Source organism: Saimiri boliviensis, chromosome 4, assembly GCF_048565385.1.
Source record: "Saimiri boliviensis isolate mSaiBol1 chromosome 4, mSaiBol1.pri, whole genome shotgun sequence".
Taxonomy (NCBI): domain Eukaryota; kingdom Metazoa; phylum Chordata; class Mammalia; order Primates; family Cebidae; genus Saimiri; species Saimiri boliviensis.
Window position 1 is genome coordinate 18,026,673 of NC_133452.1, and position 15,495 is coordinate 18,042,167.

A 15,495-nucleotide genomic window follows, 5' to 3' on the forward strand; every position below is an offset into this window, starting at 1 on the left:
TTATCAAGATAAGAAGTCTACACAGTATTTTCTTTTTCTTTTTTTTTTTTTTTTTGAGATGGAGTTTTGCTCCTGTTGCCCATGCCAGAGTGCAATGGCATGATCTTGGCTGACTGCAACCACCACCTCCCAGGTTCAAGCAATTCTTCTGCCTCAGCTTCCCAAATAGCTGTGATGGCATGTGCCATCACACCTGGCTAATTTTGGATTTTTAGTAGAGACAGTATTTCTCCATGTTAAGAATTGAAAGAGCCACTGAATGATGAGTCAGATAGCATCATGATCACAGCTGTGCTTAGAAAGTCATCTCCAGCAGTGCTACGGGAAATGGATTGAAAGAAAGAGGGGCAGGACCAAGAAAGTGAGTCAGTGGTGCAGAAGCAAGGAATCTGGGGCAGAAACAACCAGGACCTATGGCATGCAGAAGAATGGGGATAGAGGAGAGGTCTGGATTCAAAGCAGTTCATAGATGACTTGATAGTTAACTGGATAATTTGGTGAGAGAGAGGGTATAATCCATGGGTAATGTAAACCTTCTGGCTTTAGTGTCTAGGTGAATGTTGATGTCACCAAGACAGAAAGTAAAAGAAAAGTAATAGACTTGTTGAGGAAGATAAGACGTTCAGTTTAAAGCATGGTGTGTCTGAGGAGCTTATAGAACACTGAGTTGGAAAAGCGTAGAGTGTTGATTCTCAACCAGGGACAATTTTGCCTCCCCCACCACCTGATACAACAGAATATACTTAGAAATGTCTTGGGGCATTGTTGGTTATCATAACTGGAGGAAGTGGAGGTTGTTGCTGGCATCTAGCTGGTAGAGTCCAGGGATGCTGCTAAACATCCCAAAATGCACAAGACAACCCCTTGTATTAGTCTGTTCTCAAGCTACTAATAAAGACATACACAAAACTGGGTAATTTATAAAGAAGAAGATTTAATAGACTCACAGTTCACATGGAGAGGCCTCACAATCATGGTGGAAGAAGGAGCAAAGTCACATCTTACATGGCAAGAGGCAAGAGAGAGAGCATGTGCAGGGAAACTCCCTTTTATAAAACTATCAGATCTCATAAGACATTCACTATCATAAGAACAGCAAGGGAAAGGCCCACCCTCATGATTCAATTACCTTCCACTGGGTCCCTCCCATGACACATGGGAACGATGGGAACTACAATTTGAGATTTGTATCATATTGTCCCTCAACCAAGAAAGAATCATATCATCCCTCAACCAAGACAGAATGATCTGACCCAAAATGTCAATAGCAAAGAGATTGACAAATCCTGGTCTAGAAGGAATTAAAACTTCCAATCTAAAGTTTTAGAAAGTAGGAATGAATAGGCTTAAGAACTTTTCATCATTCATACATCTGTGAGAGATGGGAAAGAAAATTAGTCACCACTGGAGTATACAGAAAAGAAACAGAAGGCTGTAGCTGATAAAATTCTAGGCCATATCATCTCGTTGGCAATATGAGTTCGTTGGGTACAGTAATGTCAAAAGTCTTTACATATTCAAAATGCAATTATTTGATGACTGTTCTCAAGCAAGTGTGTATGCAGAAGATAGATATGATCACCACACATTATATGTATCAAAATATCACTATGTACCCCATGAATTTACACAATTGTGTCAATGCTTTAAAAACTGAATTAATTTTTTAAAAAAGAAGATAGATACAGATGAGTATGGAAATCAAGAAGCAAATGAGTTATGAATGCCCAAAAACCTAAACATGGTAGATACATTACTTGTGGTCTAATATTTTCATCTGCAAACTTGATACAACTTGGTTACAAACACACACTGCTATAAGACAAAAAATAATAATAATAAGAGGACAGGAGAAAGAAGAAAAGAGGAAAGCAAAGGAAAAGAGAAGAGAAACAAGATAGGGAAAAATGGCAAGGAAAACAAGGAATGTAAAGGAAAGAACAGAGTAAAGGCATCCTCTAGAAGGCTGACGGAATACATTGTGAGTACAGTTCTAAGAAATAAAACTAGTGGCCATTCTTGATAATTTTGTGAAGTTGTGATATCAAAATATATTCTACACACAGCAAAATCTGCTTCTTGAACCATATCACCACTGTTTTTCAAAAGCTGTGTTAACACAAAATGACAAAACAATAACCAACACCTTGAACAATTCTCCGGTAGTTAAATAAATTTTGCTGCAACTACGCTCCAGGCACTTGGCAGGTGTAGAAAGATAGTGAAATGCTCTGAAGTAAAGGATCATGCAGAGATGCACTGTGGGCTGCCTGGCAGCCTTAGACTGCTGGGCACAGAGGCAAAAATAGGATTGCAAGAAACAACAAATTGATTCTTTTCTTGTCCAAAATGTTATGTAGCCCACAAAGACAAGATTTACCTGGAAAACAGAATGCTGTGGCAGCAAACCAAAGGAGGCATCACTGAACATGAAAGAGTGGGAAGATCATGTGCCCAGGACAGGAGGTATACAGCATACCAGAGCCAGAAAGATCTTGAATTTGAACTCTGGTTCCACCATTAGTGAGTTTTCTGCTTTTTGCAAGTAGCAGGATGTCTCTGTGATTTATTTTTCTTTCTCGTAAAATATGGATGATGAAATTCCTGTCTCCTAGGAGTCTGGTGATGATTAAATGAGACAATGTATGTAAAACGTTTCACATAGCAGCTGGTGCAGGGTGGAGACTCTATCAGTGGCAGCTGTTATTAAGTAATATGTAAATTCTATTGCTCTAAGCAATGATTGAAAAAAAAAAGGGACCCACATTCTGAGGCAACCCCAGAATGGCATGTTAAAGAAGGTAACATATTTGAAAACTAAAATGAATTCGTCCACTTGGAAGTGACCTTCAGAACTCTCTGGTCAAATTTCTTCATTTTGCTGATGGGAAAAATTGGAGAAGAAAATGAATATGTTATTGTGGTTTGAATGTACAAGAAGCAAAAATAGGTTTTAATTAAAGAGAGATTACATTATTTTTATATGACACAAGTTCAAAATGGAGTTAGAAAATTAGCATTCATGATGAGTGAGTGTGTGTGTGTGTGTGTGTGTGTGTGTGTGTATCAGAAATAATAGAGTTCTTTTGAGGCGATGTCTAACAGAAAGTTACCCTTAGCTCTCTGTAAATTTGACTAACCTCATCACCCCCAGTGCACACATTTGTCAAGTAAACATACCTAATAAAGTTCTCTGAAGCTTCATAGAAGGATGAATAAAATCGTTTCTGAATGAACTGATGATCATACAGAACATGCTTTTCCTAAGCTGCAGCCAGGTCACTTACCTGTCCAAGAGCAAGTTAGGAGCAAACAGGAGTTTCCCTGGGTGCTCCATGGAGCGCCAGACGAGACCAATCATCAGGATCTCTAGCCAGGCACATTCTAGAAGGTGGACCTGATCATGGAGGGTCAAATCCACAAAGCCTGAAAACAAGCAAGAAAAACCCTGCTGACTCAAATGAAAAAGACTCATTACTTGTGAAATTAATGCAACAGGGATTTGAACTGACAAGGTCTATTGTCTAAGATGGAGTAAATGCAAAACAAACATATTTTTCAGTAAAGTCAAGTACTTATTTTTTAAATCTAGCTATCTCAATGAATTTCAATGTGGCATTAAGTTTCTTAGTGCCGTAGTGTCACATCTACAGAAATGTACCAACTTGAGCAACACACTTAGCTTTCTATAAAGAGTTATACTCAGTGTGAAAACTTGTGTGCTTAGTCACTTCTGATAGCACTCTGTGACTGTCCCTCATTTCTGTTTGAGTAGAAGATGCTAAGGTGCAAGAAATTTAAATTACTTGCCTTAGAACAAACAGGAATTGGAGCACAGGCAGAATGAAAGTCACTAAATTTCTATTCCTTTGCTTTGTCCCTAAGCCACACTCATTTTCTGTAACATGTACAAGAAAGACTCATAAAACACCATATATAAATAAATCACTTGGGAGAATGAGTCAGCTGAAAAAAATAAGGTGACATTATGATTACTTAGAGTAATAACTGCTAAAATGTGTTCTTGTTTTCTAATGGTGAACTAAGAGATTAAAGCTTTATCCAATCATTAACTGAAATTATTGTGATTACCTAATAATAATAATGAGGAGGAAGGAAAAAAAGAAGGAAGAAGGAAGAGCAAAAGGAAAAGGAAGAAGAAGATAAGGAGGAAGAAGAGTTTGTTGAGCCCTTACTATGGGTTAGAAGCAATCCTAATATTTCTCGTGCACAATTATTTATGAACGCAACAACCTGAAGAGGTAGGAACTGATATGGCCATTGTACAGATAAGAAGACAGATGCTCAGAGAGCTGATTTGTCTGTTGAAGCCAAAACATGTGCCTTGACCACAGTGGACATTATCTCTTCTGAGCTCCACTTAATTTGAGAATTTGGATCCAGTGACTAAATAAATCACACACCACACACATTAAGATATGTCAGAGTGACAGGGACAATAAGTGAATGAAGTATCCATAAAGATTGCACCTTCCAAGTTAGTCCCCTATTCTCTTGCCCTAAGGTACCCACCATAGTCTATTTCCCTCCTTTCTCTTTTTATCTTCAACCCTTCCTTCTCTCCTATCCATGAGAATGGCTCTAGGAATCCCACTGAGTGTATGTGTGTGCTTGTTCTTTTCTTTTTCTCTCACAAATATTACACTATTAGCTATTACCCTATTAGCTATATTTGTGTTGACAGAAAAGACAAGATGGAATTTTGTTTTCCTTTAACAGTCAAGTAGGAATGGTCTGCCTACAGGATGTTTCTTCTTGCGGGTCTTGGAGGTAACAAAAACTCAGTATGATAAACAGGTACTTATCATTTCTTACATGCTTAAGTATCACCTTTCAGATAATTGTTATATTCAAATAGATAATGATCCACCTAGGGAAACCAAAACTAGAGACAGACCTCAGAGTCTACACTCCTTCTCTTACCATCATTTCATAATCAAAGTTCATCAATTCTGTTTTTGAGGTTACTATAATTTTCTCCTTTTCATTGCCACTGTTGACACACTAATTCAGTTCCTAACACTTTCTTACCTTTTTGCCTGACTTCTTTAACTCAGCATAATTATTTTAAGGTTTATCCATGTGGTTGCATGTATGAACAGTTGATTCTTTTTATTGCTAAATGGTATTCCATTGCATGGATATATCCCATAAATGAATAAAATGTATCCTTTCATTGGACATTTGGATTGTTTCTAGTTTTTGGCTGTTACAAATAAAGCTGCTACAAGCAATTTTTGTACAAGTTTTTGTATGGACATATATTTTTATTTCTCTTGATTAAATACATAATATTTAATTATGTACAAGGATAATTAATTAGATACAAAGATATCTGGATATATTATTCCAGGTATATATTTAACTTTTTAAGAAACTGTCAAACTGTTTTCAAAGTGCTTGTGCCATTTACATTCTCATCAGCAATACATGAAAGCACCAGTCGGCCTACATCTTCACCAATACTTGGTATCGTCAGTCTTTTAAATTTTATACATTTGGCCAGGTGCAGTGGCTCATGCCTGTAATCCCAGCACTTTGGGAGACTGAGGTGGATGGATCACTTGAGGTCAGGAGTTCAAGACCAGCCTGACCAATATGGAAAAACATTGTCTCTACTAAAAATACAAAAAATTAGCTGGGCCTGGTGGCGCATGCCTATAATCCCAGCTACTAGGGAGGCTGAGGCAGGAGAATTGCTTAAACCTGGGAGGCAGAGGTTGCAATGAGTTGAGATCATGCCACTGCACTCCAGCCTGGGCAACAAGAGAGAAACTCCATCTCAAAAAAAAAAAAGAAAAGAAAATGTATACATTATAATAGATATACAGAGGTATCACACTGGCACTGTGGTTTTATGTGCATTTTCTCAATGATTAATAATGTTGCACATCTTCTCATGTGTTTTCTAACAGATCATTTTGCTATACTGTATTCAAATTAATCATGCATATATCTGTAAATCCTGCTAGGCCACATACACATGGTAAGCACAAGATGCATGATTCTATCAAATTTTCCTTTTTGTAAAGTTTAAATTTATTGCACCTACATCACTGAGCTATGCAAGGCTCATGACAGAATAGCCTGTCTCAGAGCAAGTGTCTTTCCATTGGAAAGAGTGGATTTCACTCACATAAAGCAGGATTCAGCATCTGGAAAAATGAGAAAGTGGGTGGCTTTGTTCATAAGAAAAAGTAAAAGATGAAAAAGCAATGATTTGGTTTCAAATCCCCAAAGGGTGAGGGCAGGGAGGGAACAGGTGTCTCTACAGCGTGCAGTGATTTACCTATGGAATGTACTGGGTCAAAAGGAACTCGCCTTGCTCTTGAGGAAACGTGTCCTGTGCAGCAGTAAATGCTCCTTTCTCAATACCCACAATCTAATAGGACAAATCAAACCCGTTTTAGTTTAAGTCAGCAGTACTATAAATGAAAGCCCTCTGGGTTTCATTTCTTTTTTTTTTAATTGCATTTTAGGTTTTGGGGTACATGTGAAGAACATGCAAGATTGTTGCATAGGTACACACATGGCAGACAGTATCAAATTCACACAGAACAATACTATCCCTAAATGTCAATGGACTAAATGCCCCAATCAAAAGACACAGACTGGCAAATTGGATAAAAAGCCAAAACCCATCAGTGTGCTGTATCCAGGAAACCCATCTTACATGCAAGGATACACAAAGGCTCAAAATAAAGGGATGGAGGAAGATCTACCAAGCAAATGGAGAGCAAAAAAAAAAAAAAAAAAGCAGGAGTTGCAATTCTTATCTCTGATAAAATAGACTTTAAAGCAACAAAGATCAAAAGAGACAAAGAAGGACATTACATAATGGTAAAAGGATCACTGCAACAAGAAGAGCTAACGATCCTAAATATATACACACCCAATACAGGAGCACCCAGATACATAAGGTAAGTTCTTAATGACTTACAAAGAGACTTAGGCTCCCACACAATAATAGTGGGAGACTTTAACACCCCATTGTCATTTCTTAATTTCATAATTCTTTAAGATTTCACCCCAATCTTTTTTTTTTCCCTTTTTTAAATTTACTTTAAGTTCTGGGATACATATGCAGAATGTGCAGGTTTGTTACACAGGTATACATATGCCTTGGTGGTTTGCTGTACCCATCAACCCATCAGTTACATAATACTATCCCTCCCCTAACCCCACACTTCTCCCCTAGATTTCACCCCAATCTTTTAGGTAAAGTATCATAATAGTAATGTAAACTTACACTGTAAATTAAACTTATTTGCAGAAATGTTAACATTCAAAAGGGAGGCTTTTTATCTTCTCTCATGACATTTGCTATATGTAATATTGCCACCCATAAGGAAACCTACCCCACCTTATTTAAACCTCAATAACCTACATAAACCTCAAAAAGAATCATACAGGATGAGATCTGGGGGTGTCTCATGAGTTCTCAGAACTGCAGTTGACCATGTAACCAATCAATATGGAAAACCAAAAGCCCCCTTTCTGATGGCAACTTTACATATTAAATGGAATTATAATTTTTAATTCCCACTTTATGGTTCCAGTATTATTTAGATCTGACAGTTTTAGTGGCCTTTTGGAAGCCAAAGAAGCTCCCCGTAAGCACTTGTGCCACGTAAGTAAGACGATTATGAAATCTGTCTGAAGTATGTCTTTTGGTAATAGTTTTCAGTCGAAGGCCAGCAGGATTGCTTGATCCTTCTGTTGAAATGTTGTAGACCTCTCAAAAAGAGTCTATTTAATTATCTTTCCCAGCTGTGCATATTGTCTGCAGACAAGGGTTATTACATCTATTGCACAGTGTGCTCTGCAAGTTCCTGGGTCAGGGTTGGGGGAGAGTGTCCAGGAAAGGTTATCAATTAACCTTCTCAATGAATGTGAAGACTATGAAAGATTATTAGATCTTTCATAGTGTCTCTTTTCTTCCAATATACTGGTCTTGACTGAAGAGTCAAGACCACCCAGCAGCTAACTACCTTTTCAGCATGGAATACATGTCCATGAGTTGCCTACAGTTCATAACCAATGGAGAAAGATAATGTAATAAATCCCAAGCAAAATTATATTGGGCAAACTACAGATAGACATCAAGTTTCAATCCCTTGGCTTATTTTCCTGATAAACAGAAAGAATGTTCTAATATGCAATTCCAAATGAATGTGCCATAGTCACTTAGAGGCATCCAAAAAGTAAATCCCATTTCCTCTTGAACACTCAAAAGTGTTGCCATTCATAAAGTGGGAGCTTAGCAGCTGCTACGGAACATAAGGAAAGGTATCAGTGACAGATATTCTTGCTGGTGGCAAGTCAGCGGTGACTCATCCCCCATCACTTGAGGAACCCCTTCTCTTTTTTTTGAGTCGAATTCTCACTCTGCTGCCCGGGCTGGAGTGCAGTGCCATGATCTCAGCTCACTGCAACCTCCACCTCCCTGGTTTAAATGATTCTCCTGCCTCTGCCTCCAGAGTAGCTGGGACTACAGCACACGCCACCATGCCCAGCTAATTTTTGTATTTTTAGTAGAGACAGGGTTTAACCATATTGGCCAGGCTGGTCTCGAATCCCTGACCTTGTAATCTGCCCCCCTCAGCCTCCCAAAGTGCTGGGATTACAAGCGTGAGCCACCACACCTGGACCTCCATCTTAATGACATGGGGGCAGTGGGCCTGTGGCCTTCACACAAGAGAGACAGAATGCATATTAAAAAAGTAATAGCAATAGTTTGATAAGACTAGGTAAAATCAGGTGCTCGGAAATCTCTTTAATAACATAAATTAAAAAAAAAAAAAAAAAAAAAAAAAAAAAAAAAAAAAAAAGCTATCTCAGGCTTTTTTTTTTTTCCTGGTCTATATACACAAGTCCCAGTAATAGAGTATCCAGAGAGGATATACTGAAAAAAGAGAGAAATGCCTTAAAATTCTTACTCCTCATTCCCCGAATGAGCAGTAATGTAGCTAATAAAATTGAGGGGAGCCTCTTTTATGGCAAAATTCACCCCTCCATCATAAACCAGCTCATTACTTCCAGCTTTATCACCAAGTTCAGACATCCGTGCCTTCTGCCTTCCTTTACACAGCAACAGTTTTTCCTCCAAGATATGTTAACTTGTATTGACTGTGAAAGGAGCTCATGGCATGTCCACCTCCCCGCCCCTGACCTTATGAGATCCCAAGACCTCTTCTCCACTCTGCTCTGCTAGGGACTTCTTATAAATTGCCCAATTTGCCTTGGCACACAAAGAGATTCTTGAAGTCTCACCCTCCTTTACTGGGTGTAGCAAGGCTCTTAGAAATGATGCTGAAAAAGTGTGCAGAGATCTTCAAGCAAAATAACTAATATAATCTAAATCCTTGTAAAGTTCCATACTACCTTGGAGTAAAAGATAAATCAGAGTGACTCTTCAGTAGAGACATGAAAAAACTATATTCCTACTTCCAGGGGATACAGTCTATGAAGATTCAAAGCAGAAACCCTGCAAAAGAAAAAAGCAACATTTCCCTGGGGAATGCTATTTACAAAAAACTAGGTGGTTGGTTCCCTCAGTATATTCACTGGAAAAAAAAATATATTGGTTTCCTGACCTTCAAAAGAGATAATCATTTTCTCAGTCATATGATGACCCCAATGTTCTCCAAAATGTCAGTTATGAAATTGCCTGTTGCATTTTTTTCTGTATTGCCTTTTTACTCAATAGACAAAGAGCTGAATAATTTACCTCTTTCCTCTTCAATGCCAAAGACTCAGTGCAAGAGTACAGTATGGGAAAAAATAAGAAATCATGGAAGTGAGATTGTGGCACAATGATGGCTACAAGCTAAATAAAACTTTGGATTTCTGGGAGAAGCTTATAGAACACACAGTATCAGAAGAACTAGACTCCTGTTTAAATACCAAGCAGTCTTCATGGCCTATATTTTGTAATTTATTCTCTAAAAAACAGTAACTTAATGCCATACCATGGATCACAGGCCCTATTGTACCTGCTGTACAGTTAAAATGACCTTCCTTCTCTCCAAAAAGATTTTTAGACTCTCTTATATGCAGACATGCAGACTCATTAAAGCTATCATTCCCATTCTGTAACACTTTATCTTCAATAACAGCACAAACATTAGAAAAAATTTAAGGAAATAAGTTTAATCCATTTAAATAAAGAATGTCACAAACAACTCTTATCAAATATGTATACAGTTAGAAAATAAATGCAGCTGGGTGCAGTGGCTCAGGTCTGTAATCCCAGCACTTTGGGAGGTCAAGTGGGGCAGATCACTTGAGGTTGGGAGTTCAAGACCAGCCTGACCAACATGGAGAAACCCTGTCTCTACTAAAAATACAAAATTAGCCGGGTGTGGTGGCAGACAACCTGTGATCCCAGCTACTTGGGGGGCTGAGGCAAGAGAATCGCTTTAACTTGGGAGGCAGAGGTTGTGGTGAGTGGGGATTGTGCCATTGCATTCCAGCCTGGGCAACAAGAGCGCAACCATCACCAAAATAAATGTTAATCGAATAATCACTTGTTTTGAAATATTGTGAATCTCAATGCTGGAAGAACATGAGCTTTCTCTTGAACCTGCCCTATGTCACCATCACTGTGACTATTCTGACTTTGCTCTTCTATAATAAGGGGGTGTGAGCAGCCCTTACCCTGACCCCATCCTATAACATACCATCCATGCAATGCTCTTATGCAGCTGCCATACTAAATAATCACCTTGCCAATATCAAGCTGACTCTTTCTTTCCTGAGGCTACAATAGCCCTGATCCTCAGACCTGATGACTAGCCACTTCTAAATCCCAACATGGGACTTCTTGATTATCTGGAGGGCACACTCCCACCCATCTCACAACAGAATGAGGAGGGCAGAAATCATGAAGCCATGAGCTGAAAAGTCAAGAGGATCTGACTTTCAATTCTTCTGTGGTCTACAGCCAATTATTTAATATCCCGGAAAGCATTTCCCATCTGTAAAATGCAGATGGACTAACCTACCACTTAGGGTTACTATAAAAACTAAGGGGTTAGCAGATGTCCCAGAATGCCATGGTAGTTACTCAATAAATATTAATTCTATTCTCTGCTTCATCCCAACAGGCTGCAATTTCTGCCCAATAGAAGAAAGCATTGCTTTTGCAAAACACCAAGAGAAAGATTTCATTTTAAAATATTTGAGGTTTATAACTTTAAACTTAAATTGGGCAGTGGCAGTTTGTGCTTGCCCTAATTCATGATGTCATGTTGTGTTTTCTGTTTATGGTTTTCTTTTCATTTATATATAAAAATAACCTAATAAAAAGGATAACAGGCTTCCTGGACCTCAAACAGCCCTAAAAAACAACATTTTTCATTATTTAAAAGTGGAGGAGAAAAGAGCATGTGGATTATATTTTGCCTAAAATACATGTGCAAAGAAATGAAAAAAGAAAGCACGTTTTAGGTTTTATTACACTCCAAGCATTTCAAGATGTTTAGCATGGCCAGAATGCAGCTGTCTTCATACACCCCCAGTTAGAAATAGTTGATGGTTTTCTGCTGAACCCAGCAACCCTCCACACTGTGTTTGCTGCTGTCTATTTGACTTGGGATAGACAGAACAAAACTTGCCTTGTAGTGACTACTTGCCTTGGGAAACAAAGTGGTGTTCTTCGGGCAAAGACTATGCAATAAATACCAGTGGTAAGTTAAAAAAAAAAAAAAAAAACTAAATTCATTTGAGAAAAAAATTTAAGAATTTAGTCCAGAAGTTTTACAATAAACAAAGATATCGCTTCTTAAAATAAATGATGTATGCCTCAAATAAATATCCCATATTAAGATGACCATTTCTTGAAAGAAGTATGGATAATGAAAGTCACGATATCTATCTAAATCTGCAAACTTGCCAACCTTGACTGTGCAATCTGATAATAGAACCATGTATTACTCCTTTATATAAGCTAATGAAGACATTTATGACATTGTCCATGCCTTCAGAACAATGCAACAGATCGTACATCTTACTGTGAGATTTTTTTTTTTTTACATATACAGATTCAAAGGTGACATTTCCGTAGTATATCCCAACTAAAAGCCAACAGTATTGTTTGTGATAATTCTGCTCCTTCCTCACTTTTTCTAAATGGAGAAGAAAAACCAATAGAGGGCCTTCAGTATTTCCTGGACCTCTCTCTTATAATGCATACATGAGGTATAAACTACACGGTGAAGATTGTCTTTCCTTTGCCAAGACCTTAAGTACAATGAATGACTAACTCATTGCAGACCAATCATTAAGAAAAAAACCTAAAGACAAAACTGGTTTCAGGTCTGCTCAACTGTTGCTTGGCTTTCAACTTCAGCCTAAGTAACCACACTCCTTATAATGCTCCTTTGAAAAAATATTGGTCTTAACCACAGAACTACATTCAAACTCTGTACCTATGCAACAATCCTGCGTGATCGGAACAGGTGCTCCAGAACCTAAAGTACAATAAAAAAAAATTCAAACAAAAATTTTTTAGTAGCTTTTCCCCTCTCTGGACATCAGCCCATGTGTACAGTTTAGTCATCCCGTGTGTTTGTATGTGTAATATATTGTAGTTACATCCTGCTTACCCACTAGTATTTGATTATTTTTACACATCAACATAGAGAACATAAAAGCAGTGTATGAACTTCTTCTCTATTTAGAAAGAAAAATGAAGCTCATAAAGCTCCTCAAGAAATTAAGGTTTAGAATTATAGATTGCAGCATATGTAAAATAACTATAATACAAAGAGAAAAATTATTCTTGACTTTAAACATAAATTTTATGAAATATTTCCCATAATATTTATTCATCAATGTAGTTTACCACATAGTTTTAATGGCTATATATATATATGTATATATATTTTCAAAGATGGATATATCTTAATTCTTATCACAATATATACAAACTTTTAAAATACTGGGTATATTTCTTTAAAAATATATGGCCTCACTTTTTATGGGAAGTTGCTGTGAGAAAATGTCATTTGTATCTTTGGCAAAGGGGAGTATGCAGATATTAAGCAGAATCCCTCCTGTAAGCATCCATTTATTTGGCAAATTTCTCTCCAAATTTGGTAACAAGAAAAGCTTTTCCTCTCCTAAATAATTTACACTCCTATTTGTTACCTAAGAAGAATGATGAAGCTATTTACAAACTTCATGCAGCCCCACCATCAGGAAGCACAGGTGTTAATAAAATGTTCAAATGTAATCACAATTTTACCTGTTTCATGGAGAAATGATTGCCTCATTCCTTTTTTCTGAATCTTACTCTTGACCGTATTATTAAATTACTAGGTACCTCATATGAGACTTCGCAAAGTAGATAGACAAAGAAGTCATTAAAATATGTATATTTGTTTTCACATACACACACAGACATAGGCACACACACATATTACCCTTTTTTTTTTTTTTCTCCATTTAACAACAAGTAAGTTGTCTGATGACAGGTGCGGAAGGAGTTTGTCAGGAGAAAAGAATTAATCTCACAGCTCTATCTGACTCCAGAAAGAAAAACAAGTCAAGACTTTCAGATTTGAGGATCAGACTTGGGGATCACAAAAAAAAATGTCCCTTAGAGAAAACAAAGCAGATGGCAATTCTACCTTGTTACCAACCCCATCTGTATTACACTCAGAGCCTTGGTTTATGAAGAGATGGTTGTCATGACAATAAGCATTTGAGAAGAGTTCTGGAGAAGCTGATGGATTTAAGAGTATCTCCCAGCTTCCCAATTTTCCAAACACACACACAAAAACCCATCCCACCCTCATCCCCAAATAAACAATTCTATTGCTTGTCTTATTTGCTACAATTATTCTATGTAGATATTATAAAATTTTACAGTCTCTCTTAGGAAAATCTCCTGGGAGTGACGGAGCATATCCTTACTCTGATATAGCACAGCTTGAAGTAAACTAGTCTTTTATTTTTGTTCAGCAAAGGCAACTGTATTAACTACAGCTTCTTCTTCTTTTTTTTTTTCTTACACACTGAGAAAGAAATCAATTTCAGCTTAAATGAGAAAGGGGGAAAAAGTAAAAGAAATTATTTTTCAGTTTCTGAGAGTAGATTGCAAACTAAAGAAGGGAAAAAATTAATAAACTATGAAGTAAAGTACTTAAGACTGCCCTTTTAAGTGCTCGTCAAGTGGACAGGAAGGACAGCCACTGTGGAGTGATTCCAAGTTACCTGACAAAGAGCACAGACCGGCTGCATCCGAAAAGTCAACAAGCACTTGTACCTTGGAACATACATTCTTTCCATCGACCTAGAAGCAGACCTACAGAGCATTTCAAATACTATTGTCATCAGTCTGCATTTCCCAGATAACTGTATGCTCCTGGTAAACACTACAAATGTCATCAAAACAAAGACGAAGAGGAAAGTAGACAGTCTCTTTTTTAGACAAGTCTCCAAACCGCATGGATAAGGATAGCTGCCTCCCATCTCCACCCAGCACAATACCCTCCATGAAGCCAAAATTGATGATGATACTGTCGTTTTAATGAGATATTACACACACACATACACACACACACACACACACACACACACACACATTTGACCTAAAATCTAGAGGAACACGTGTTGTTGCCAAGAACCCAAGGACTTATAGTTCTGGAATGTATTCAGAGCAAAAAAAAAAAAAAAAAAAAAAAAAACAAGAAGGAGGCTTATATTCCCACTTTTTACTTAAGTTCAGAATGTCGAAATGGGAGTTTTACAAGGTAAAATTTTCAAGAGGTTTCAGAAATGCTGAGTATCGAATCACATGACAATGCTTCAACTGGGAAGCCAGAGACAAGACCCAGGGCTCCATATGCAGAAGGAATGGGCCCAGCCAATCTGGAGCCCTTTGGGGTCCAAGGATCTTACAAGAACATGGGGGGTTGATTTAGAAAAAACATCTCCCTCCCTTCTGTTCTTTCTATAGTTCCCCACCTCCCACATTCATTCCATTATTCTACACAAGTTTCAGCAGCAAAAAGAGAAAGCAACAAACCAAAGAAAGGAGAATAATTTATTTCAGCCTCTTCCACCCCACCTTTGAAGTCAGTGATCACCGAACTTAAATACGCCATTCCAGAGAAGGGCTAAAAGGAGATAGAAAGCCAGAAACTAATTTTCTTTAATCCATGGTGGATTCTTTTGCAAGCACAGTAGATCCTGCCAGGTCATTAAATGACCACTCTAAAAATAAAGTAGGTAGCTAGGTGCTACAGTTCGGATGTGGTTTGTCCCCACCAAAAGTCATGCTGAAATTTAATTGCCTGTTACCATGTAACAGTATGGGGAGGGGAGACCGTTAAGAAGTGATTAGGATGTTAAGATGTATTCATGTCTTTCTCATGAGAATCAGTTAATTCTCCAGGGAATGGATCAATCTCATTGTTATCAAGTGGGGCAGCCCCTTTTGTCCCCTCTCTTTTTCTTTGCACGGGC

General features: G+C 37.8%; 1 protein-coding gene across 7 annotated transcripts in view; it reads right to left on the reverse strand.

Moving 5' to 3' along the window:
• Positions 1-15,495, reverse strand: part of ESR1 (estrogen receptor 1) — a 441,625-nt gene that overhangs the window by 77,324 nt on the left and 348,806 nt on the right. For all 7 annotated transcript variants that reach the window (XM_074397268.1, XM_074397267.1, XM_074397266.1 and 4 more), the window contains one exon: positions 3,288-3,426. In XM_074397268.1, the coding sequence (XP_074253369.1) occupies positions 3,288-3,426 (139 nt within the window). The remainder of the gene's footprint in view (positions 1-3,287; positions 3,427-15,495) is intronic.